This window comes from Hyperolius riggenbachi, chromosome 10 (assembly GCF_040937935.1).
Source record: "Hyperolius riggenbachi isolate aHypRig1 chromosome 10, aHypRig1.pri, whole genome shotgun sequence".
Lineage (NCBI taxonomy): Eukaryota > Metazoa > Chordata > Amphibia > Anura > Hyperoliidae > Hyperolius > Hyperolius riggenbachi.
This window is the reverse complement of record NC_090655.1, coordinates 287,087,822-287,115,544: the sequence shown is the minus strand read 5'-3', so window position 1 is coordinate 287,115,544 and position 27,723 is coordinate 287,087,822. Positions and strand designations below refer to the sequence as shown.

General features: G+C 49.4%; 1 protein-coding gene across 1 annotated transcript; it reads left to right on the top strand.

The window, feature by feature from the left end:
- The first annotated feature begins 4,663 nt into the window (after nucleotides 1-4,663).
- LOC137537277 (uncharacterized) lies at nucleotides 4,664-26,276 on the top strand. The gene is made up of 6 exons (XM_068259358.1): nucleotides 4,664-4,759; nucleotides 15,580-15,705; nucleotides 15,791-15,914; nucleotides 16,044-16,141; nucleotides 16,255-16,342; nucleotides 25,885-26,276. The coding sequence occupies exons 1-6, from the start codon at nucleotides 4,664-4,666 to the stop codon at nucleotides 26,274-26,276; spliced, it is 924 nt and encodes a 307-aa protein (XP_068115459.1).
- The last annotated feature ends 1,447 nt before the right edge of the window (nucleotides 26,277-27,723 follow it).

Genomic DNA, 27,723 nt, shown 5'->3' with positions numbered 1-27,723 from the left:
TCGGGGTGGTCATACTTGTTATATATTGGGCAGAGCAGAGGTCGGGGTGGGCATACTTGTTATATATTGGGCAGAGCAGAGGTCGGGGTGGACATACTTGTTATATATTGGACAGAGCAGAGGTCGGGGTGGTCATACTTGTTATATATTGGACAGAGCAGAGGTCGGGGTGGACATACTTGTTATATATTGGGCAGAGCAGAGGTCGGGGTGGACATACTTGTTATATATTGGGCAGAGCAGATGTCGGGGTGGTCATACTTGTTATATATTGGGCAGTGCAGAGGTCGGGGTGGTCATACTTGTTATATATTGGGCAGTGCAGAGGTCGGGGTGGTCATACTTGTTATGTATTGGGCATAGCAGAGGTCGGGGTGGCCATACTTGTTATATATTGGGCAGAGCAGAGGTCGGGGGGGCATACTTGTTATATATTGGGCAGAGCAGAGGTCGGGGTGTACATACTTGTTATATATTGGGCAGTGCAGAGGTCGGGGTGGTCATACTTGTTATATATTGGGCAGTGCAGAGGTCGGGGTGGTCATACTTGTTATGTATTGGGCATAGCAGAGGTCGGGGTGGCCATACTTGTTATATATTGGGCAGAGCAGAGGTCGGGGTGGACATACTTGTTATATATTGGGCAGAGCAGAGGTCGGGGTGGACATACTTGTTATGTATTGGGCATAGCAGAGGTCGGGGTGGCCATACTTGTTATATATTGGGCGGAGCAGAGGTCGGGGAGGACATACTTGTTATATATTGGGCGGAGCAGAGGTCGGGGTGGACATCCTTGTTATATATTGGGTAGAGCAGAGGTCGGGGTGGTCATACTTATTATATATTGGGCAGGGCAGAGGTCGGGGTGGACATACTTGTTATATATTGGGCGGAGCAGAGGTCGGGGTGGACATACTTGTTATATATTGGGCGGAGCAGAGGTCGGGGTGGACATACTTGTTATATATTGGGCAGAGCAGAGGTTGGGGTGGTCATACTTGTTATATATTGGGCAGGGCAGAGGTCGGGGTGGTCATACTTTTTATATATTGGGCAGAGCAGAGGTCGGGGTGGTCATACTTGTTATATATTGGGCAGAGCAGAGGTCGGGGTGGACATACTTGTTATATATTGGGCAGGGCAGAGGTCGGGGTGGACATACTTTGTTACAGAGGAGGTCATAGTACACCTGTCACTATCCTGATCATCACCCTTGCAGTAATTGCCATACAAGAGACTTATATACAGTGGCTTGCAAAAGTATTCAGCCCCTTTGAAGTTTTCCACATTTTGTCACATTACTGCCACAAACATGAATCAATTGTATTGAAATTCCACGTGAAAGACCAATACAAAGTGATGTACACGTGAGAAGTGGAACGAAAATCGTACATGATTCCAAACATTTTTTACAACTAAATAACTGCAAAGTGGCGTGTGCGTAATTATTCAGCCCCCTTTGGTCTGAGTGCAGTCAGTTGCCCATAGGCATTGCCTGATGAGTGCTAATGACTAAATAGAGTGCACCTGTGTGTAATCTAATGTCAGTACAAATACAGCTGCTCTGTGACGGCCTCAGAGGTTGTCTAAGAGAATATTGGGAGCAACAACACCATGAAGTCCAAAGAACGCACCAGACAGGTCAGGTAAAAAGTTATTGAGAAATTTAAAGCAGGCTTAGGCTACAAAAAGATTTCCAAAGCCTTGAACATCCCACGGAGCACTGTTCAAGCGATCATTCAGCAATGTAAGGAGTATGGCACAACTGTAAACTTACCAAGACAAGGTCGTCCACCTAAACTCACAGGCCAAACAAGGAGAGCGCTGATCAGAAATGCAGTCAAGAGGCCCATGGTGACTCTGGACGAGCTGCAGAGATCTACAGCTCAGGTGGGGGAATCTGTCCATTGGACAACTATTATTCGTGCACTGCACAAAGTTGGCCTTTATGGAAGTGTGGCAAGAAGAAAGCCATTGTTAACAGAAAAGCATAAGAAGTCCCGGTTGCAGTTTGCCACAAGCCATGTGGGGGACACAGCAACCATGTGGAAGAAGGTGCTCTAGTCAGATGAGACCAAAATGGAACTTTTTGGCCAAAATGCAAAACGCTATGTGTGGCTTAAAATTAACACTGCACATCACTCTGAACACACCATCCCCACTGTCAGATATGGTGGTGGCAGCATCATGCTCTGGGGTGCTTTTCTTCAGCAGAGACAGGGAAGCTGGTCAGAGTTGATGGGAAGATGGATGGAGCCAAATACAGGGCAATCGTGGAAGAAAACCGCTTGGAGTCTGCTAAAGACTTGAGACTGGGGCGTAGGTTCACCTTCCAGAAGGACAATGACCCTAAACATAAAGCCAGGGCAACAATGGAATGGTTTAAAACAAAACATATCTATGTGTTAGAATGGCCCAGTCAAAGTCCAGATCTAAATCCAATTGAGAATCTGTGGCAAGATCTGAAAACTGCTGTTCACAAACGCTGTCCATCTAATCTGACTGAGCTGGAGCTGTTTTACAAAGAAGAATGGGCAAGGAGTTCAGTCTCTAGATGTGCAAAGCTGGTAGAGACATACCCTAAAAGACTGGCAGCTGTAACTGCAGCAAAAGGTGGTTCTACAAATGATTGACTCAGGGGGCCGAATAATTACACACACCCCACTTTGCAGTTATTTATTTGTAAAAAATGTTTGGAATCATGTATGATTTTCTTTCCACTTCTCACGTGTACACCACTTTGTATTGGTCGTTCACATGGAATTCCAATAAAATTGATTCATGTTTGTGGCAGTAATGTGACAAAATGTGGAAAACTTCAAGGGGGCCGAATACTTTTGCAACCCACTGTAACTGCTGTAACCTGTGGTCCCCCTACATGTGCCATGGATTATTGGCATCTCAGTGCTAGTCTACTTTACAGGACTCAGCAGGAAACCTCATAGCGATATTCTGCTAACAGGATTGGGTGGATGGAACCTTCTCAAACTGCTTGATTTCAGATAGATTGTAGTAAGCTGCATCCACACTATTCCACCAATCCCAAAGCTTATGCTGTAGAGGGTGCTTAAAGAACTGTTCCCCTGTGTCCCCCAGCATTGCCATTATCCTCCAGTATGTAATGTTCCCCTCCCCAGTAATGCCATTTCTATCCCAGTATAGCCATGTCCCCCCTGTGTCCCCCAGCATTGCCATTATCCTCCAGTATGTAATGTTCTCATCCCCAGTAATGCCATTTTTCCCCCAGTATAGCCATGTCCCACTGTTTCCCTCAGCATTGCCATTATCCTCCAGTATGTAATGTTCCCATCCCTAGTAATGCCATTTCTCCCCCAGTATAGCCATGTCTTCCGTTTCCCCCAGCATTGCCATTATCCCCAGTATGTCATGCCCCCCTCCCCAGTATAGCCATTTCTCCCCCAGTATAGCCATGTCCCCCTGTGTCCCCCAGCATTGCCATTATCCTCCAGTATGTAATGTTCCCATCCCTAGTAATGCCATTTCTCCCCCAGTATAGCCATGTCTTCCGTTTCCCCCAGCATTGCCATTATCCCCAGTATGTCATGCCCCCCTCCCCAGTATAGCCATTTCTCCCCCAGTATAGCCATGTCCCCCTGTGTCCTCCAGCATTGCCATTATCCTCCAGTATGTAATGTTCCCATCCCTAGTAATGCCATTTCTCCCCCAGTATAGCCATGTCTTCCGTTTCCCCCAGCATTGCCATTATCCCCAGTATGTAATGCCCCCCTCCCCAGTATAGCCATTTCTCCCCAGTATAGACATGTCCCCTCTGTGCCCCTCAGCATTGCCATTATCCTCCAGTATGTAATGTCCCCCACCCCAGTAATGCTATTTCTCCCCCAGTATAGCCATGTCCCTCTGTGTCCCCCAGCATTGCCATTATCCCCAGTATGTCATGTCCCCCACCCCAGTAATGCCATTTCTCCCCAGCATAGCCATGTCCCCTCTGTGTCCCTCAGCATTGCCATTATCCTCCAGTATGTAATGTCCCCCACCCCAGAAATGCTATTTCTCCCCCAGTATAGCCATGTCCTCCCTGTGTCCCCCAGCATTGCCATTATCCCCAGTATGTAATGTCCCCCACCCCAGTAATGCCATTTCTCCCCCAATATAGCCATTTCCCCCTGTGTCCCCCAGCATTGCCATTATCCTCCAGTATGTAATATCCCCCCACCCCAGTATAGCCATGCTCACCCACAGTATTGCTCCTTCCCCCCACCTCCATGCAGAGCAGTAAGATGAAGGATTTACATTGGTTTATAGCTAGCTGTCACAGTGTGCTCCAGTCCTCTGCTCCTATTAGCCTCAGTCTCTGCCTCTCCTCGTATCCTCATCCATCTACCACTACCAGCACTGCTGTAACATCACAGGAATGGTAACGGTGGGAGGTGAGGAGAGAAGGCCAGCTGGAGAGGAGGCAGAGGGAGGACAGGACTGCAGCATGCTGTGAGTATAGTGCACAGGTAGCTATAAACCAGCTTATTATGCTTTCCTGCAATACTCTTCATTGCCCCACCACCCACAAGTGACAGCAATGGGGAGTTGGATCCTGTATTAGTCGTTTCACCACTGACAACTTTACAGTCTAAATTATCTTCCCTTTTTTATCTATCAAAAAGCAGCAGCATTCTGTATGGATCACATGACCACCTTACTGAGGATGGAGGAGGACCAGAGTCACATGACTGAGAGGATATTCAACCTCACCCTGGAGATCATCTGCCTGCTGACTGGAGAGGTGAGGGGGATTCTGGGAGGTCACATGACATCATTCTTATCTCTAGTAATATAACACACAGGTGACTGGAGAGGTGAGGGGGATTCTGGGAGGTCACATGACATCATTCTTATCTCTAGTAATATAACACAGCTGACTGGAGAGGTGAGGAGGATTCTGGGTGTCTCTTATCTTTAGTAATAAAGTACACAACCAGTTCTGGGCTGAGGTGGGGAAGGCACTAGCCCCTGAGGGCGCAGCCATGCTCCCTCCCTATGAGTGCCCCCCTGGCCTGGCCGATACAGAGTCGCGAGCAGAGTTTGTAGTATTGCTCCTCATAACATCGGGAACTTGGCCACGTCACAGGCTTGCAGCAACTTCTCTCTGTCTCCCTAAACTGGAGAGGGGGGTTCCCTAACCCCGGGGACAGTTTAGGGGACACTAAAAAGCTGGGACACACTGTGGGGACACTGGGAAGCTGGGACACACTATAAGGAGGCTGGGAAGCTTGGAGATACTATGAGGGGCACTGGGAAGCTGGGACACACTATGGGGGACACTGGGGGGCTGGGACACACTATGGGGGATACTGGGGGGCTGGGACACACTATGGGGGATACTGGGGGGCTGGGACACACTATGGGGGACAATATGAAGCTGGGGCACACTATGAGGGGCACTGGAAGGTGGAACATACTGTGAGGGGCGCTGGGGAGATTGGATTGAGGACACTGTGAAGCTAAGACACTATTGGGATGCTGGGACACACTATGAGGGGTGCTGGGAAGCTGGGACACACTATGAGGGGTGCTGGGAAGCTGGGACACACTATGAGGGGTGCAGGGAAGCTGGGGCACACTATGGGGGACACTGGGAAGCTGGGACACACTATGAGGGACACTGGGAAGCTGAGACACACTATGAGGGGCGCTGGGAAGCTGGGACACACTATGAGGGGTGCTGGGACGCTGGGACACACTATGGGGACACTAGGAGGCTGGGACACTATGGGGGACACTAGGAAGCTGGGACACACTATGGTGGACACTAGGAAGCTGCGACACAGTATGGGGGACAATAGGAAGCGGAGGCACACTATTAGGAGGCTGGGGCACAGTATGGGGACACTAGGAAGCTGGGACACACTATGAGGGGTGCTGGGAAGCTGGGGCACACTATGGGGGACACTAGGAAGGTGGGACACACTATGAGGGGTGCTGGGAAGCTGGGACACACTATGGGGGACAATATGAAGCTGGGACACACTATTAGGAAGCTGGGACACAGTATGGGGGACAATAGGAAGCTGGGGCACACTATTAGGAGACTGGGGCACAGTATGGGGACACTAGAATGCTGCTTGGGTGCATTTAAGTCCTGGAAAGGGGTAATGGGAGGTATTAATCTCCAATGTGTAAATATTCTCTGATACCCCGAGGAATGTCTCACTAGAAAAGGGCCCCCCCCCTTGCTGCTGCTCCCATCAGGTGATCTGATTATCTAACATGGGGAGGGGTTGCCTTATACTGGGGGCTCGTCAGGCCGGCTAAATTGAGGAGGGGCCCTGCCATATGTTGGGAAGAGGGGGGGCTCCTCTGGCTAACTTGAGGAGGAGGCTACCTAATACTGGGGGCTGATCTGGGTATCTAACTTGGGGAGGGGGGTACCTAATACTGGGGGCTGATCTGGTATTCCAAGTCCAAATATGCTTTATTGGTAGGACCAAATACCAAATACACTTAGCAATGCTAAAGCAAAACAATAGCATTACCATGGGGGGAGAGTGGTTGTGGTATTAAGGGAATGGTATAGGGGATTGGGGTATACAGTCCATAAGGGTGTGGAGAATATAAGGGACAGTATAAGTGGCTGGGGTATATAGTCCATAGGGGTGAGGAGGGTATAGGGAGCAGTATAAGGGGTGTACAGTCATTGGGGTATCATATTGCTCTCAGTTGGTGGCAGGTAGTGACACATGGGGCAGCTATTTGCATGGTTGTTACCTCTTTCCCAGTAGGATATAGAGTTTCCTCTCCTCATCTGTGGAGGTAAAATCAGGATGTGAGCGGAGAGTCTCTAGAAGTGGGCGGTCCTCACAGGTGGGTATTTGCTGCAGTGTAGCAGGAAGTGGGCCTCATCCAGTGTGTAGATGTGGTCGGTGGTGTGGTGTATTTGCCACGTGAGCTGTGGACATGGGTCTTGATGAGGCTGTGCAGTGTGTAGATGTGGTCGGTTGTGCGGTGGTTTGGCATGAACCCGGCTTGGCTTTTGCAGAGTACGTCCTGCTGTGTGAGGAAGGAGAGGATCCTTTTATTGATGAGGCTGTTGAAGAATTTCCCCAGTGTGCTCCTGACACAGATTCCTCTGTAGTTAGCTGGATCATATTGGTCCCTATTCTTGTGGATGGTTGTTATGAGGGCTTTGAACTCAGGATGAGGTATAACCTCCTTAGCGGTAACCCCGAGTCAGGCTTTGGGTGGAAAACCACAGCTCAGATTGGTAACCCCGAGCCTGTCTTGTGGTAGCTGCCGGGAGCTCTGTGCAGAGTATTGCATGCAGCGGGCATTTCAACTCACCTCCTCCGGGATCCAGATGCCGGGAGCCACTCTCCTTCCTGTCCTTGGAGGCTCTGCATCCCTCTGGTGAGATCGTAGGTCATTGTCATGACAACAGATGGCAATCTCACTACAGGGTTATTATTATTATTATTATTTATTGTATTTATAAAGCGCCAACATATTACGCAGCGCTGCACAATAGATAAAAGGGTTAACATACAAGATAGGACATACAGGAAACTCACAACAAAACAAGATCATGCAAATGATTTGATAATAGTGTCATAGGTCAAAATAGAGATTGTTCCAGTCCACAAAAGGGGTGATTGTCAGTAAGATTGCATAATCAAGCTGGAAACACTAAGGGAGAGGGCCCTGCCAGAGGCTTACAATCTAAAGGGTGGGGGTGGAGACAATAGGTGTATCTGTTGAGAGGGTGTCTAAAAGAACATATTATGGTGCTGGTGTAGGGGGGTATGCGAGCATGAAAGGGTGAGTCTTGAGAGCTTGTGTGAAGGTATTAAAGGTGGGGGCGAGTCTGGTGGCTGGAGGGAGCGAGTTCCAGAGAGCAGCTTATTGCGGGTGGACCTGGCATTCCAGAGGCCACAGGAAACAGGGAGCGAATGCCTAGGGGTAGGATGGATAGGAATAAGGTTATGCCGAAGGGGTGTGTGGGTAGAGTGTGGGGGGGAGGGAAGGGAGGCGCATGGGGGTTGAGGGCCAAAAGGGAGTCTAAAGACAGAAGGGGAGAGGGTGCGGGGAAACAGAAGGGGGACAAGGTGTAGAAGGAGGTGGAGGTAGAGCATGTGGTGATGGGGGATAGCAAGATGGGGAGGGAGATAGCTGGGAAATGGTGGAGGGGTCAGGGAGTTAATAGGAGGGAAGGGGTACATTTTTGCACTGAAGGGATAAGGTAGGATGGGGTGTGGAGAGTGGAAGCATAGACAGAAGGACAGCAGTTAGACCAAGATGAGATAAATGTCACCAATGATGTGGCTGAAGGGGTTCAGCAAAGTTGCATCAATAATCAATCTGGTAAGGAGCAGTCCACAGGAGATCAGCAGTGAAGTTGGCAGAACATCAATGATGGAAAAAAAAAAAAAAAAAAAAATCCAGCTGTGTGTGATTGGTAGATGGGGTGTCTGGTTGGTAACGACGTAACTTGTCTGGAGGTCGGCGATGATTCAGTTGGTGGGGAGTTCAGCAGTGGAGCAGCCAGCGAAGATCAGCAGTGGTGTGGTTGGTGAGGCACGGTGAAACCATCAGTAATTTGGTAAGCGGGTGTGCAGTGCTGGTTTCAGCGCCACCCCGGTGGACGGAGGGGGAATTGCAGCGCTGGATTTCGGGGAGGTGAGTAAGTGCAGGGCTACTTTTTTCAGCATGTGTGCTTATTTGATGTAGCGGTTGTCAATAAGGATTTGTTTTCTTTTCAATTTTTTTTTTAATTAGGGGTGAAACTGCATACGCTTATATGTGCTTAAATAGCGCACCCATTCACTTGCGTCGCTCTGCGCTTTACAGCACAATGCACAGAAATGCAAGCAATGCTACGTTTCTCAGACAGTAACAAAGCGCATAGATGTGAACTTGTTACATTAGAAACAATGGAAAAGGCTGTACCTAGCAAAGCGCACAGAGCAATGTGCTGTGCAAAGCGGACAGCACCGTCCCTAGTGTGACCACAGCCAAACATTTTATCATCTTTATCCTTTCTCTTATTTCCTGCACCGTGATTGGTGCATCCAGAGGGTTTGGAAGTCCCTGATTGTCTCCTCCATGTCCTTCAGTTCTGCAGCTGTTTGTTTCTGTTCCGGGGTTTGGGCATTTCCTGGGATGTCTTTGTAGAGGTCCCTGAAGTAGTGGAGCCAGATGTGGCCATTTTGGATATGAAGAGGACTATTCTGGGGCTTTTTGCCAATATGGTTCCAGGTCTCCCAGAATGAGTTGTCCTGGAGGGGGGAGTCCTCCAGCTGTGGGAGTTTGTGGGAGATGTGGCTCTGATTTTTGCCTCTGAGGGTGTCTTTGTATTGCCTCTGTAGGTGGTTGTGGGCTTCCCTTAGGTCCCGGTTGTCGGGGTCTCGGTGCTTTTGGTTAGAGGCTGCCCTTAGAGAGTTACATAGAGTCTTGCATTCACTGTCACAACATTTTTGGGACTGTTTATTTGTGGATCTTGGATGTTGGTCTGCTTGAGGCCAGTGAGTACTGCCATGGTATATAAGATGTTACTGAAGTCCTTCACTGCTTGGCTGACACCTTGTTGGTTTGGTTCATATAGGTTGGTATGAAGGTTGGATTTTGGCAGTGTTTGTCATGTTGGTGTATTCGGTGGCAGACTGTTTGGGCCATTTGAAGGGTGGTGGCAGCTTGTAGAGACCGGTCTGGTAAGGCTGCTGTGTGGTTGATTTATCGGTGGATTTCAGGTACAGCAGTAATGGGTTGTGGTCTGACAGGTGTGTTTCAGGGGTGACTATGAGGGCATTGATGTTTATGGGTTGTGTGTCTGGGATGACATAGTCCACCACACTGCTTCCCTTGTGGGATTTCATAGTAAATCTCCCAAGAGAGTCACCCCAGGTTCTCCCATTCATTATGTATAGGCCGAGGCTCAGGCACAGGCTCAACAGAGCTTTCCCACTTTTATTTACTGTCTTGCCATAGCTGTTTCTTGCTGTCTGCATTGGTTCCTGGTAGTAGCTCTCTCCTCCAAGTATGTATGTGTTTCCCTCAGAGGTCAGATAGTCCTTCTCTGTGCCTGTTCTGGCCCTGAGGTCTCCAAAGATGAGCACTCTGCCCTGAGACTGGAAGTGGCTGGCTATCTAAGCTGGGTGGGGGGCTACCTAATACTGGGGGCTGATCTGGCTAGCTAACATTGGGAAGGGGCTGCTTAATAGTGGGGGCTCATCTAGTTATCTATCATGGGTTGGGGCTGCTTAATACTGCGGGCTTATCTGGCTTTTTATCCTGGGGAGGGGGGCTACCTAATACTGGGGACACATCTGGCTATCTAAACTGGGGTGGGGCTGAAATATACTGGGGGCATATCTGACTATCTATACTGGAGAGTGGGGCTACCTAATACTGGGGGTTGATCTGATCATCTAACTTGGGGGAGGGAGCTGCTTAATACTGGGGGACATTTGGCTAGCTAAACTGAGGATGGGGTTGCCATATACTGGGGGGAGGGTTCATTTGGCTGTCTAACTTGGGGAGTGGTCTTCCTAATAGAGATGGCCCATACTGTTCACCTGTGAACAGTTCCTGGTGAACAACGCGTTTGACCCGCCCCCTATACATCATCATGGAGTCACAATCTGACCCCTCACCCCAGAGTCAGCAGGCACATGGCAGCCAATCAGCTATCACTCTCTCCTGGACCACCCCCTCTGTAATAACGCCAGCACGGCAGCCATTTTATTCTCTGTCTTTGGCTGCTGTGAAGGAGTGTAGGGAGAGAGCTGTGCTGCTAATAGGGAAAGCGTTAGTTAGGCCTCTGTTCTGTGTCCCCAGTGGAGTTTCTTGCTGCTAGTACAGCATCCTGAACACCCAACAGCCCTTATAAAGGCTGATACATTGGTTTTCTTGCTATTGTTATATTGCAGTTCTGTGTGTCTGACTGTCCAGTGCACTGACTTTAGCTGTTGGGCACAGGTGTGCACACTGCTGCTGGTGGTACAGTACCTTGCATAATAGCCCTGATAATTGCTGTTTTATTGTTTGTATTGCTATTGTTATATTGCAGTCCCTGTGTCCAGTGCACACGTTGGCCATTGGAAACCGGCCTGCTGGTCCTAGTAGTGCACCGACTACTAATGGCGTAGTGGTTAGCACTCTCACCTTGCAGCGCTGGGTCCCCAGTTGAATCCCAGTCAGGTCAACATCTGAAGGAGTTTGTATGTTCTCCCTGTGTCTGTGTGGGTTTCCTCCAGGCACTCCGGTTTCCTCTCACATCCCAAAAACATAAAGATAAGTGAATTGGCTTCCCCCTAAAATAATGGCCTGAGGCTATGATACATGCACTAGATGATACATACATAGACATATGCCTATGGTAGGATTAGATTGTGAGCTCCTCCGAGGGACAGTTAGTGACAAGGCAATATACTCTGTACAGCGCTGCAGAAGATGTCGGCACTATATAAATACATAATAATAATAGATAACCCAATAATCCTTCACCACCACTATCCTCTAGTATCCACTACTGCCCCCCTATAGGGCCTATATTGTGACGTGATAGTTGTAGATAGTATAAACCCATCGGTCACCTGACCTGCATGAAGTGACACTCAGTTTCCAAACAAATAAAACAGCTGAGAGTCCAGAAGCACTACTGGCATCTAGTATCCACTACTGCCCCGTATAAGGCCTCACAGGCAGGGCCTATATCTATAAAGTGGTTATTGCAGATACTATTAACCCATCTGTCACCTGACCTGCGTATAGGGGCTGGATAACCGCCATCGCCTGCACTCCTGTGAACGTGCGCACAAGCACGGCGACCACAACACACCGCCACACAAATATTGCCGCAGAGAAGACTAACATTTATGTCCTGAGGGTGACAACTAGTAAAAACATGATTGGCTCACCTGAGGTTATCACTAGTGCTCTCTGCGGTTGTTTGCGGTGCTGAAAACACAACGTTTCGTCTGTCAGTGTGACGCGGGCCTAACCCTTACACCACCTGATCGATGTGTACACATGCCCAACATTTTAAAGCACTTTATTCCATACATTTAAGAATGTAGCGTGATTTCTGCCCTTTAGAGATTAAAGCACGACTCTGCGTCAACTACGTAATGTTTGGTGGGACTTTTGCCATGGATCCCCCTCCGGCATGCCACCCTCCAGGTGTAAGGCCCCATGAAACAACTTTTCCTTCACTTTTGTGGTCAGAAACAGTCCCTGTAGGTTTTAGAATTCCCCTGCCAATTTAAGTCTATGGCAGTTCGCGCAGTTCACTGGTTCATGAATGTTTGCGGTAAATCTGCGTCCACAAACTGAAAATTTGATGTTTGCGACATCACTATTGCTTATATTGGGGCTGATCTGGCTATCTAAACTGAGAAGGAAGGTTGGCTAATACTGGGGTCTCATTTGGCTTAATTAACTTGAAGAGGGGGCTACCTAAAAAGGGAAGGATATTTAACTTGGGGAGGGGCTTCCTGATAGTTGGGGAATAGATCTGGCTATGTAGCTTGGGGAGGGGGCAGATCTGGCTATGTAACTTGGGGAGGGGCTGCCTGATACTTGGGGGCAGATCTGGCTATGTAACTTGGGGAAGGGGCTGTCTGATACTTGGTGCTGATCTGGCTATGTAACTTGGAGAGGGGCTGCCTGACACTTGGGGGCTGATCTGGCTATGTAACTTGGGGAGGGGCTGTCTGATACCTGGGGCAGATTTGGCTATGTAACTTGGGGAGGGGCTGCCTGATACTTGGGGGATAGATCTGGCTATGTAACTTGGGGAAGGGGCTGTCTGATACTTGGTGCTGATCTGGCTATGTAACTTGGAGAGGGGCTGCCTGACACTTGGGGGCTGATCTGGCTATGTAACTTGGGGAGGGGCTGTCTGATACCTGGGGCAGATTTGGCTATGTAACTTGGGGAGGGGCTGCCTGATACTTGGGGGATAGATCTGGCTATGTAACTTGGGGAGGGGCTGCCTGATACTTGGGGTCAGATCTGGCTATGTAACTTGGGGAGGGCCTGCTTGATGCCTGTGGGCAGATCTGGCTATGTAACTTGGGGAGGGGCTGCCTGATACTTGGGGTCAGATCTGGCTATGTAACTTGGGGAGGGCCTGCTTGATGCCTGTGGGCAGATCTGGCTATGTAACTTGGGGAGGAGGCTGCCTGATACCTGGGGGCTGATCTGGCTATGTAACTTGGGGAGGGGGCTGCCTGATACCTGGGGGCTGATCTGGATAGATCAGAGCATGGTTTTACATGGTGGGGGAGGAGCTGATGACCACACATACTGCCGGGTAATGTATGACGCTGCAGGAGAACAGGCCTGATGGCCACATATACTGCTGGGTAACGTATGACGATGCAGGAGACCAGGCTTGATTACCTTACATACTGCAGGGTAATGTATGATGCTGCAGGAGACCAGGCCTGATGACCACACATACTGCAGGGTAATGTATGACGCTGCAGGAGACCAGGCCTGATGACCACACATACTGCAGGTTAATGTATGATGCTGCATGAGACCAGGCCTGATGGCCACACATACTGCAGGAGACCAGGCCTGATGACCACACATACTGCAGGTTAATGTATGATGCTGCATGAGACCAGGCCTGATGGCCACACATACTGCAGGAGACCAGGCCTGATGACCACACATATTGCAGGGTAATGTATGGCGCTGCAAGAGACCAGGCCTGATGACCACACGTACTGCAGGAGACCAGGCCTGATGACCACACGTACTGCAGGGTAATGTATGATGCTGCAGGAGACCAGATCTGATGACCACACATACTGCAGTAGACCAGGCCTGATGACCACACATACTGCAGGGTAATGTATGGCGCTGCAAGAGACCAGGCCTGATGACCACACATACTGCAGGAGACCAGGCCTGATGACCACACATACTGCAGGGTAATGTATGACGCTACAGAAGACCAGGCCTGATAACCACACATACTGCAGGGTAATGTATGGCGCTGCAAGAGACCAGGCCTGATGACTACACATACTGCAGGAGTCCAGGTCTGATGACCACACATGCTGCAGGTGAATGTACTACGCTGCAGGAGACCAGGCCTGATGGCCACACATACTGCAGGGTAATGTATGAAGCTGCAGGAGACCAGGCCTGATGACCACACACACTGCAGGAGACCAGGCCTGATGACCACACATACTGCAGGGTAATGTATGAAGCTGCAGGAGACCAGGCCTGATGACCACACACACTGCAGGAGACCAGGCCTGATGACTACACATACTGCAGGAGTCCAGGTCTGATGACCACACATGCTGCAGGTGAATGTACTACGCTGCAGGAGACCAGGCCTGATGGCCACACATACTGCAGGGTAATGTATGATGCTGCAGGAGACCAGGCCTGATGACCACACACACTGCAGGAGACCAGGCCTGATGACCACACATACTGCAGGAGACCAGGCCTGAAGACCACACATACTGCAGGAGACCAGGCCTGATGACCACACATATTGCAGGGTAATATATGACGCTGCAGGAGACCAGGCCTGATGACCACACATACTGCAGGGTAATGTATGACGCTATAGGAGACTAGGTCTGATGACCACACATACTGCAGAGTAATGTATGGCGCTGCAGGAGACCAGGTCTGATGACCACACATACTTATACATGCTGGCAAACTCTAGATGCTCCTGAGTGTGTCTCTGATTTTTTTGAGCTGATCTTCACCGGCCTGCAGTCCAGTTTGGGTACAAGTACATGCTGTAACACCTGACTGGCTGTATATCTGCTGAGCATTGTGTATAAGGGGGGTGCAAGGTTTGCTCACAATCACAGAGCTCAGCAAGGTTTTGTAATATTGAAAGACACGGTGGTTGGAGGTGGCAATTAAGTTCCATGTAAATGCGCTATCTTGAGCCTGTTTATTGCAGGTACACAGCACGGATATTGAACGGTGCTGCATTTACTAAACCCACCACTACATTCTGTCTTCTTATTATTTAGTATTTATATAGCGCCGACATGTTCCGCAGCGCTGTACAGAGTATATATTGTCTTGTCCCTCAGAAGTGCTCACTATCTAATCCCTACCAGAGACATATGTCTGTAGTCTATGTATGGGGAGCACATACAAACTCCATGCAGATAGTGCCTTGGCTGTGATTGGGGACCCAGTGATGCAAGGCGAGACAGCTAACCACTACGCCACCATGCTGCCTTATATATCGGTACTGCTGAAAACACACAGCATGGCCACTAAATTGGATGTTTTGATTAATGTGCAGGTTTAGCGCTGCTGTCTTCCTCTAAGTAACTTTAATGCTGCCACTCCCCACCCATAAAGGAGAAATCATTTATGAACATCCCTCAGAGGTTTGATGTAAATATTTTTATAAATGAGTTTTCCTGTAAAACTGGGGCTCCATCTGCTGCCTACACTGGGGGGAGGGGAGACTACACAACCGGAGGGGGGCACTTTGAACTCTCCACCTCTAGTGCTGGGTAACCTTTTCCCGCCCCTTACACAGCTGACTGGGGAGGTGACGAGGATTCTGGGAGATCATGTGACATTATTGTTGGACTTTCTATACAGAGATTTCCTCCAGTGAAGTCTGGTGATCATGTGACCATCACAGTGCCCCCACCTCACTCTGGGAGACACAATAAGGAGAAGATTCTGGAAATCACCAGGAAGATGATGGAGCTGCTGATAGGAGAGGTGAGCGGTGCTGGGAATTATGAGATATTATGCAGTAACAGCAAGGGGTGTGTCTGGGTGGTGACTGTATCATTGTATGTGTCAGGTTCCTGAAAGGTGTCAGGATGTCACTGTCTGTTCCTCCATGGAGGGGTGCCAGTATATAGAAGGACACAAGGACCTCTACAAGGACACCATGATGGAGAATATGCCTCCCTTCACATCAACCGGTAAGAGGAGACTTTCATGTTTTGTAAAGAAGAGTGCCGACCAAGATTCCCCCCCCCCCCCCACTCACAAATATCATCTAATAAACACATAGAGACAATGTATTCAGTCAGTGTGTGTGTTTCCTACAGATGTATCCAGTGACAGAAACCCACCAGAGAGATGTACAGGTCCTCTTTGTTCCCTGCAGTGTCTACAGGAAGACCCCGCCATCCCCCGGCATTATCAGGTAGGTGGGGCTGAGGGTCACCAGAGACTATAAACCATGATACATTCTTTTCTCCTGAGTATGCTGTTATCTGTCTTTTACATTGTACATTATCTCTCACTTTGTGCACTTAGGATGGAGAACTTATACAAGGAAATGATGTGGTGAAAGAGGAAGAAGAAGAGACATATGTGAGGAGTGATCAGCAGTGTATGGAGGAGGGTGACATGATGAGGACAAGTAAAGAGGAGGAAGAAGAGACATATGTGAGGAGTGATCAGCAGTCTATGGAGGAGGGTGACATGATGAGGACATGTAAAGAGGAAGAAGAAGAGACGTATCTGAGGAGTGATCAGCAGTCTATGGAGAGGAGAGACATGATGAGGACAAGTAAAGAGGAAGAAGAAGAGACGTATGTGAGGAGTGATCAGCAGTGTATGGAGGAGGGCGACATGATGAGGACAAGTAAAGAGGAGGAAGAAGAGACGTATGTGAGGAGTGATCAGCAGTCTATGGAGGGGAGAGACATGATGAGGACAAGTAAAGAGGAAGAAGAAGAGACTTATGTGAGGAGTGATCAGCAGTCTATGGAGGAGGGTGACATGATGAGGACAAGTAAAGAGGAAGAAGAGACTTATGTGAGGAGTGATCAGCAGTCTATGGAGGAGGGTGACATGATGAGGACAATTAAAGAGGAAGAAGAAGAGACGAATATGAGGATTGATCAGCATTCTATGGAGGAGGGTGACATGATGAGGACAAGTAAAGAGGAAGAAAAAGAGACGTATGTGAAGAGTGATCAGCAGTCTATGGAGGAGGGTGACATGATGAGGACAAGTAAAGAGGAAGAAGAAGAGACGTATGTGAGGAGTGATCAGCAGTCTATGGAGGAGGGTGACATGATGAGGACAAGTAAAGAGGAAGAAGAGACGCATGTGAGGAGTGATCAGCAGTCTATAGAGGAGGGTGACATGATGAGGACAAGTAAAGAGGAAGAAGAAACATATGTGAGGAGTGATCAGCAGTCTATAGAGGAGGGTGACATGATGAGGACAAGTAAAGAGGAAGAAGAAGAGACATATGTGAGGAGTGATCAGCAGTCTATGGAGGAGGGTGACATGATGAGGACATGTAAAGAGGAAGAAGAAGAAACATATGTGAGGAGTGATCAGCAGTCTTTGGAGGAGGCAGACATGATGAGAACAAGTAAAGAGGAAGAAGAAGAGACGTATGTGAGGAGTGATCAGCAGTCTATGGAGGAGGGTGATATGATGAGGACAAGTAAAGAGGAAGAAGAAGAGACATATATGAGGAGTGATCAGCAGTCTATGGAGGAGGGTGACATGATGAGGACATGTAAAGAGGAAGAAGAAGAGACTTATGTGAGGAGTGATCAGCAGTCTATGGAGGAGGGTGACATGATGAGGACAAGTAAAGAGGAAGAAGAAGAGACGTATGTGAGGAGTGATCAGCAGTCTATGGAGGAGGGTGACATGATGAGGACAAGTAAAGAGGAAGAAGAAGAGATGTATGTGAGGAGTGATCAGCAGTCTATGGAGGAGGGTGACATTATGAGGACAAGTAAAGAGGAAGAAGAGAAATATGTGAGGAGTGATCAGCAGTCTATGGAGGAGGGTGACATGATGAGGACAAGTAAAGAGGAAGAAGAAGAGACGTATGTGAGGAGTGATCAGCAGTCTATGGAGGAGGGTGACATGATGAGGACAAGTAAAGAGGAGGAAGAAGAGACATATGTGAGGAGTGATCAGCAGTCTATGGAGGAGGGTGACATGATGAGGACAAGTAAAGAGGAGGACAATGTTACAGAGCGCAGAACAGGTGAGTAATCAGCAGTGTATATAGAATAAATGTGTATCTGTATTGCTGTTATGTCGCTGCTCATAGCCTGGCCATATTAGGGGTTATGCTATGTGCTCATGTTAGATTTTTGCCATCTATAACTATCATTCATGACAGTATTGGGTGACCGCTTACTAACAATAGCAGTACAGACACTCTGGGGAAGGGAAAGGTCTCTATAATCTCTCACACTGGGCTGCCCTCCTTTCCTCTGACACTTTAGCAGGGGCCGCTTGCTGGTGTCAGCAGCACTGATTACCTAATAGTGTTACATTTCTGCTAATTTACTTCCAGCGCTGATGCCCTTATGTCATTGTTCAGCCACCTTAGTGTGATCCCTGGTTGCTTAGATCTATGGGGAATTGCCTGCGTCTCAGCTCTTCCTGTGTCTGACACGGCTGAGGCGCACATACAAAAATTAAATATACTGCCTGACTCTACCACCACCTTAATAATTAGTAATACCCACACCTCAGTACAGGGGGAGTGACCATATGTAATATATACAGGATGGGCCATTTATATGGATACACCGTAATAAAATGGGAATGGTTGGTGATAATAACTTCTTGTTTGTGGCACATTAGTATATGTGAGGGGAAAACTTTTCAAGATGGGTGGTGACCATGGCGGCTATTTTGAATCCAACTTTTGTTTTTTCAATAGGAAGAGGGTCATGTGACACATCAAACTTATTGGGAATTTCACAAGAAAAACAATGGTGGGCTTGGTTTTACCGTAACTTTATTCTTTCATGAGTTATTTACAAGTTTCTGACCACTTATAAAATGTGTTCAATGTGCTGCCCATTGTGTTGGATTGTCAATGGAACCCTCTTCTCCCACTCTTCACCCACTGATAGCAACACTGCAGGAGAAATGCCAGCACAGGCTTCCCGTATCCGTACCCTCTTCTCCCACTCTTCACCCACTGATAGCAACACCGCAGGAGAAATGCCAGCACAGGCTTCCAGTATCCGTACCCTCTTCTCCCACTCCTCACACACTGATAGCAACACTGCAGGAGAAATGCTAGCACAGGCTTCCAGTATCTGTACCCTCTTCTCCCACTCTTCACACACTGATAGCAACACCGCAGGAGAAATGCTAGCACAGGCTTCCAGTATCCGTACCCTCTTCTCCCACTCCTCACACACTGATAGCAACACTGCAGGAGAAATGCTAGCACAGGCTTCCAGTATCCGTACCCTCTTCTCCCACTCCTCACACACTGATAGCAACACTGCAGGAGAAATGCTAGCACAGGCTTCCAGTATCTGTACCCTCTTCTCCCACTCTTCACACACTGATAGCAACACCGCAGGAGAAATGCCAGCACAGGCTTCCAGTATCCGTACCCTCTTCTCCCACTCCTCACACACTGATAGCAACACCGCAGGAGAAATGCCAGCACAGGCTTCCAGTATCCGTACCCTCTTCTCCCACTCCTCACACACTGATAGCAACACCGCAGGAGAAATGCCAGCACAGGCTTCCAGTATCTGTACCCTCTTCTCCCACTCCTCACACACTGATAGCAACACTGCAGGAGAAATGCTAGCACAGGCTTCCAGTATCTACCCTCTTCTCCCACTCCTCACACACTGATAGCAACACCGCAGGGGAAATGCCAGCACAGGCTTCCAGTATCCGTACCCTCTTCTCCCACTCCTCACACACTGATATCAGCACCGCAGGAGAAATGCCAGCACAGGCTTCCAGTATCTGTACCCTCTTCTCCCACTCTTCACCCACTGATAGCAACACCGCAGGAGAAATGCCAGCACAGGCTTCCAGTATCTGTACCCTCTTCTCCCACTCTTCACACACTGATAGCAACACTGCAGGAGAAATGCTAGCACAGGCTTCCAGTATCTGTACCCTCTTCTCCCACTCTTCACACACTGATAGCAACACCGCAGGAGAAATGCTAGCACAGGCTTCCAGTATCCGTACCCTCTTCTCCCACTCTTCACACACTGATAGCAACACCGCAGGAGAAATGCCAGCACAGGCTTCCAGTATCCGTACCCTCTTCTCCCACTCCTCACCCACTGATAGCAACACTGCAGGAGAAATGCTAGCACAGGCTTCCAGTATCCGTACCCTCTTCTCCCACTCTTCACACACTGATAGCAACACCGCAGGAGAAATGCCAGCACAGGCTTCCAGTATCCGTACCCTCTTCTCCCACTCCTCACCCACTGATAGCAACACTGCAGGAGAAATGCTAGCACAGGCTTCCAGTATCCGTACCCTCTTCTCCCACTCTTCACACACTGATAGCAACACCGCAGGAGAAATGCCAGCACAGGCTTCCAGTATCCGTACCCTCTTCTCCCACTCCTCACCCACTGATAGCAACACCGCAGGAGAAATGCTAGCACAGGCTTCCAGTATCCGTACCCTCTTCTCCCACTCCTCACACACTGATAGCAACACCGCAGGAGAAATGCCTGCACAGGCTTCCATTATCCGTACCCTCTTCTCCCACTCTTCACACACTGATAGCAACACTGCAGGGGAAATCCCTGCACAGGCTTCCAGTATCCGTACCCTCTTCTCCCACTCCTCACACACTGATAGCAACACTGCAGGAGAAATGCCAGCACAGGCTTCCAGTATCTGTACCCTCTCCTCCCACTCCTCACACACTGATAGTAACACCGCAGGAGAAATGCCAGCACAGGCTTCCAGTATCCGTACCCTCTTCTCCCACTCTTCACCCACTGATAGCAACACTGCAGGAGAAATGCTAGCACAGGCTTCCAGTATCTGTACCCTCTTCTCCCACTCCTCACACACTGATAGCAACACTGCAGGAGAAATGCTAGCACAGGCTTCCAGTATCTGTACCCTCCTCTCCCACTCTTCACACACTGATAGCAACACCGCAGGAGAAATGCTAGCACAGGCTTCCAGTATCCGTACCCTCTTCTCCCACTCTTCACCCACTGATAGCAACACCGCAGGAGAAATGCTAGCACAGGCTTCCAGTATCCGTACCCTCTTCTCCCACTCTTCACACACTGATAGCAACACCGCAGGAGAAATGCTAGCACAGGCTTCCAGTATCCGTACCCTCTTCTCCCACTCTTCACCCACTGATAGCAACACCGCAGGAGAAATGCTAGCACAGGCTTCCAGTATCTGTACCCTCTTCTCCCACTCTTCACCCACTGATAGCAACACCGCAGGAGAAATGCTAGCACAGGCTTCCAGTATCCGTACCCTCTTCTCCCACTCTTCACCCACTGATAGCAACACCGCAGGAGAAATGCTAGCACAGGCTTCCAATATCCGTACCCTCTTCTCCCACTCTTCACCCACTGATAGCAACACTGCAGGAGAAATGCTAGCACAGGCTTCCAGTATCCGTACCCTCTTCTCCCACTCCTCACACACTGATATCAACACCGCAGGAGAAATGCCAGCACAGGCTTCCAGTATCTGTACCCTCTTCTCCCACTCTTCACACACTGATAGCAACACTGCAGGAGAAATGCCAGCACAGGCTTCCAGTATCCGTACCCTCTTCTCCCACTCTTCACACACTGATAGCAACACTGCAGTAGAAATGCTAGCACAGGCTTCCAGTATCTGTACCCTCTTCTCCCACTCCTCACACACTGATATCAACACCGCAGGAGAAATGCTAGCACTGGCTTCCAGTATCCGTACCCTCTTCTCCCACTCTTCACACACTGATAGCAACACCGCAGGAGAAATCCCTGCACAGGCTTCCAGTATCTGTACCCTCTTCTCCCACTCGTCACACACTGCTAGCAGCACCGCAGGAGAAATGCTAGCACAGGCTTCCAGTATCCGTACCCTCTCCTCCCACTCTTCACACACTGATAGCAACACTGCAGGAGAAATGCTAGCACTGGCTTCCAGTATCCGTACCCTCTTCTCCCACTCTTCACCCACTGATAGCAACACTGCAGGAGAAATGCTAGCACAGGCTTCCAGTATCCGTACCCTCTTCTCCCACTCTTCACCCACTGATAGCAACACTGCAGGAGAAATGCTAGCACAGGCTTCCAGTATCCGTACCCTCTTCTCCCACTCGTCACACACTGATAGCAACACCGCAGGAGAAATGCTAGCACAGGCTTCCAGTATCCGTACCCTCTTCTCCCACTCTTCACACACTGATAGCAACACTGCAGGAGAAATGCTAGCACAAGCTTCCAGTATCTGTACCCTCTTCTCCCACTCCTCACACACTGATATCAGCACCGCAGGAGAAATGCCAGCACAGGCTTCCAGTATCCGTACCCTCTTCTCCCACTCTTCACACACTAATAGCAACACCGCAGGAGAAATGCTAGCACAGGCTTCCAGTATCTGTACCCTCTTCTCCCACTCTTCACACACTGATAGCAACACTGCAGTAGAAATGCTAGCACAGGCTTCCAGTATCTGTACCCTCTTCTCCCACTCCTCACACACTGATATCAACACCGCAGGAGAAATGCTAGCACTGGCTTCCAGTATCCGTACCCTCTTCTCCCACTCTTCACACACTGATAGCAACACCGCAGGAGAAATCCCTGCACAGGCTTCCAGTATCTGTACCCTCTTCTCCCACTCGTCACACACTGCTAGCAGCACCGCAGGAGAAATGCTAGCACAGGCTTCCAGTATCCGTACCCTCTCCTCCCACTCTTCACACACTGATAGCAACACTGCAGGAGAAATCCCTGCACAGGCTTCCAGTATCTGCACCCTCTTCTCCCACTCGTCACACACTGATAGCAACACTGCAGGAGAAATGCTAGCACAGGCTTCCAGTATCTGTACCCTCTTCTCCCACTCCTCACACACTGATAGCAACACCGCAGGAGAAATGCTAGCACAGGCTTCCAGTATCCGTACCCTCTCCTCCCACTCTTCACACACTGATAGCAACACTGCAGGAGAAATGCTAGCACAGGCTTCCAGTATCTGTACCCTCTTCTCCCACTCCTCACACACTGATAGCAACACCGCAGGAGAAATGCTAGCACAGGCTTCCAGTATCCGTACCCTCTCCTCCCACTCTTCACACACTGATAGCAACACTGCAGGAGAAATGCCAGCACAGGCTTCCAGTATCCGTACCCTCTTCTCCCACTCGTCACACACTGATAGCAACACCGCAGGAGAAATGCTAGCACAGGCTTCCAGTATCCGTACCCTCTTCTCCCACTCTTCACACACTGATAGCAACACTGCAGGAGAAATGCTAGCACAAGCTTCCAGTATCTGTACCCTCTTCTCCCACTCCTCACACACTGATATCAGCACCGCAGGAGAAATGCCAGCACAGGCTTCCAGTATCCGTACCCTCTTCTCCCACTCTTCACACACTAATAGCAACACCGCAGGAGAAATGCTAGCACAGGCTTCCAGTATCTGTACCCTCTTCTCCCACTCTTCACACACTGATAGCAACACTGCAGTAGAAATGCTAGCACAGGCTTCCAGTATCTGTACCCTCTTCTCCCACTCCTCACACACTGATATCAACACCGCAGGAGAAATGCTAGCACTGGCTTCCAGTATCCGTACCCTCTTCTCCCACTCTTCACACACTGATAGCAACACCGCAGGAGAAATCCCTGCACAGGCTTCCAGTATCTGTACCCTCTTCTCCCACTCGTCACACACTGCTAGCAGCACCGCAGGAGAAATGCTAGCACAGGCTTCCAGTATCCGTACCCTCTCCTCCCACTCTTCACACACTGATAGCAACACTGCAGGAGAAATCCCTGCACAGGCTTCCAGTATCTGCACCCTCTTCTCCCACTCGTCACACACTGATAGCAACACTGCAGGAGAAATGCTAGCACAGGCTTCCAGTATCTGTACCCTCTTCTCCCACTCCTCACACACTGATAGCAACACCGCAGGAGAAATGCTAGCACAGGCTTCCAGTATCCGTACCCTCTCCTCCCACTCTTCACACACTGATAGCAACACTGCAGGAGAAATGCTAGCACAGGCTTCCAGTATCTGTACCCTCTTCTCCCACTCCTCACACACTGATAGCAACACCGCAGGAGAAATGCTAGCACAGGCTTCCAGTATCCGTACCCTCTCCTCCCACTCTTCACACACTGATAGCAACACTGCAGGAGAAATGCCAGCACAGGCTTCCAGTATCTGTACCCTCTTCTTCCACTCTTCACACACTGATATCAGCACCGCAGGAGAAATGCCAGCACAGGCTTCCATTATCCGTACCCTCTTCTCCCACTCTTCACACACTGATAGCAACACCGCAGGAGAAATGCTAGCACAGGCTTCCAGTATCTGTACCCTCTTCTCCCACTCCTCACACACTGATAGCAACACCGCAGGAGAAATGCCAGCACAGGCTTCCAGTATCTGTACCCTCTTCTCCCACTCTTCACACACTGATAGCAACACTGCAGGAGAAATGCCAGCACAGGCTTCCAGTATCCGTACCCTCTCCTCCCACTCCTCACACACTGATAGCAACACCGCAGGAGAAATGCTAGCACAGGCTTCCAGTATCCGTACCCTCTTCTCCCACTCTTCACACACTGATAGCAACACCGCAGGAGAAATGCTACCACGGGCTTCCAGTATCTGTACCCTCTTCTCCCACTCTTCACACACTGATAGCAACACTGCAGGAGAAATGCTAGCACAAGCTTCCAGTATCCGTACCCTCTTCTCCCACTCTTCACACACTGATAGCAACACCGCAGGAGAAATGCCAGCACAGGCTTCCAGTATCCGTAGTTTCAGGTATCTTCACAGCATAGACAATTGCCTTCCGATGACCCCAAAGATAAAAGACTAAGGGGGTCAGATCGGGAGACCTTAGGGGCCATTCAACCAGCCCACGACGACCAATCCACTTTCCAGGAAACTGCTCATCTAGGAATGCTCGGACCTGACACCCATAATATGGTGGTGCACCACCACACATTCTGCACTCATACACCCCTTCTGGTACCAGTACCAATTCATCCAATCTTCAGAGAGGGGGAGGGAGCTAGTGCAGGTTCAGTGAAAAATGATGAGGTCTTCAGCTTGCAAGCGTAAAGCAGCATATGCCAGCATGTATAAGTCTCACCAATCCTGTGGAACTCCTGTGGCTTCCGTCTGGTATACCTCCGGATTCCGCCTCCTCCAGGATCACCCACATCAACTTATGGTGTAATGGTATCGCTGGCTTTTCTGATGGTCAGCGTATCAGCGCTACCCGTCCTGCACTGCCGTGCTCATTCAGGGGGGAGACGCTCTTACCACCTACAAACGCTGCTTCTGCTGCCGCCGCACTGGCTGTGGGATTTGAACCCGCCCAACGACGCATTCTGCCCGCCCCTCTTGTGAGCTTCGCCAGGATGTGCGATGAGGCGCACAGCCTTAGACCCAGAGGCGGAGTATAGTGACATCATCTCTATGTGAGTATGCAGCTCTGGGTTTAAACACCCACAAGCATGGGTATAAAGCAATGCTGCCACCAGTGTGAAATGGCTCACAGGCTCACTTTGCTACTCTCAATATTAATTAATCTGGCGCACAGATCGTAATTCCACTAGTAAACCATGTGAGGGAAGGCAGGACCAATATCAATCAATCAGCACAAAATTCAAGGACCGCCACTCATCTACTAGTATTCACTTTATTGTATCAAGGTTAAAATTAACAACAACGGACCCTCCAAAACCCCCCACCTATTAAAACCCCCAAAATCCACACTGGAAATTCCAAGGAGCGCTCCTGGTCACAACCATACTCAACCACCCACATTCATCCAATGTGAATGGCTCAGTCCACTTCAATACTTCACTCCGGAGTATAACTTCCAGATAGCTAATCCTGCAGTATTGGTGCACAGTCCAGAGTTTTAATCTTCAATAACTGCAACATACTTCTGCATAGCCATGTCTTTTAGCACTTCCTTATGTGAATATGAGTATACAGTCCCTCTTCTGAACACCATGCCAACATCTTACAACCTGGCTTCCACTCGGCTGGATGATTTCCAAACACAGTTTCCCTTCAGCATAAAGGTATTACCTTCTCGCCGCCAATTCAAATGGCAAGGACTTCCTTCTGCGGCGTCCCGCAGTATACAGGTACCTGTATTCGTGACTGTTTGCCGGCTGACCGTATATCACGCATCCCTTCGTATGGACGCCAGTGCTGCTCCTCGTGTCCAGCGTGTAGGCCACGCCCACATACGCGTTACGCCCACCAACGTGAGCTTCGTTAGTGTGATGACGCTGTGGCTGGGTGATAGTGGGAACACCCTCTTCCTTTTAAAAACATGAATGTCATATATCCACGCCTCTCTTTGGGTTCGCTTTGATTCTGCGCTCTAAGTGTTTTTTGCATGTCAGTTTCCCATACCTTGAATTTAAGGAGATGTAGTCCATATTTGTTCATATAGAGTCCCATAGGTTTTTTGTTATTCAATGCCTCATATCACTGCCTCTCATATGCACAGGATCTATTACTGTCAATGGTAAAGCTGTTTTCATACCTCATTCTTTAATAATTCTGTCATTATACCAGAATCATCACTCCTCCACATATGTGTGAGACTATCTTTCGCCCATCGATTTTTTCTCTTCCTCCACACACATAAATCTACAATTTTCCGTCATATATCCTTCTTGCATACTGCAATATACTTTTTTCATAATGTCAAGACGTAACATCCCTCTCATATCCTGTTTACACCTCTCTTTGCTGTTCTCACTCAGACATTGGCATCACACTTGTCTACACTTCCCAGCATCCCTGCAATCCAGACTTGTCCTAGTATGCCAATCCACCACTGCCAATCCCACTACTCATAGAGGGGGGCTAACTTGAGGAAGGTCTGGCTTAATCAAGGGCCAACCCTACCCATATTCTTTCACTTTACTACCCTGCACCCACTGCCTGACTCCTCCCATCACCTCAGTATGACAGGCTTGCTTTACTACCCTGCACGCACTGCCAGACTCCTCCCATCACCTCAGTATGTCAGGCTTGCTTTAGTGCCTTACACTCACTGACTGACTCCTCCCATCACCTCAGTATGTCAGGCTTGCTCTAGTGCCCTGCACCCACTGCCTGACTCCTCCCATCACCTCAGTATGTCAGGCTTGCTTTACTACCCTGCACCCACTGCCTGACTCCTCCCATCACCTCAGTATATCAGGCTTGCTTTACTACCCTGCACCCACTGCCTGACTCCTCCCATCACCTCAGTATATCAGGCTTGCTTTACTGCCCAGCACCTACTGCCTGACTCCTCCCATCACCTCAGTATGACAGGCTTGCTTTAGTGCCCTGCTCCCACTGCCTGACTCCTCCCATCACCTCAGTATGTCAGGCTTGCTTTACTACCCTGCACCCACTGCCTGACTCCTCCCATCACCTCAGTATGTCAGGCTTGCTTTACTGCCCTTCCCCCACTGCCTGACTCCTCCCATCACCTCAGTATGTCAGGCTTGCCTTACTACCCTGCACCCACTGCCTGACTCCTCCCATCACCTCAGTATGTCAGGCTTGCTTTACTACCCTGCCCCCACTGCCTGACTCCTCCCATCACCTCAGTATGTCAGGCTTGCTTAAGTGCCCTGCACCCACTGCCTGACTCCTCCCATCACCTCAGTATGTCAGGCTTGCTTTACTACCCTGCACCCACTGCCTGACTCCTCCCATCACCTCAGTATGTCAGGCTTGCTTTAGTGCCCTGCACCCACTGCCTGACTCCTCCCATCACCT

What these genes read in the sequence shown, in the direction of transcription:
- LOC137537277 (XM_068259358.1), top strand. Translation starts at nt 4,664, where the DNA reads ATGACCACCTTACTGAGGATGGAGGAGGACCAGAGTCACATGACTGAG. An exon ending in TCTGCCTGCTGACTGGAGAG is followed by an intron (nt 4,760 to 15,579) that starts GTGAGGGGGATT and finishes CTTTCTATACAG; the next exon opens with AGATTTCCTCCAGTGAAGTC. An exon ending in GCCTCCCTTCACATCAACCG is followed by an intron (nt 15,915 to 16,043) that starts GTAAGAGGAGAC and finishes TGTTTCCTACAG; the next exon opens with ATGTATCCAGTGACAGAAAC.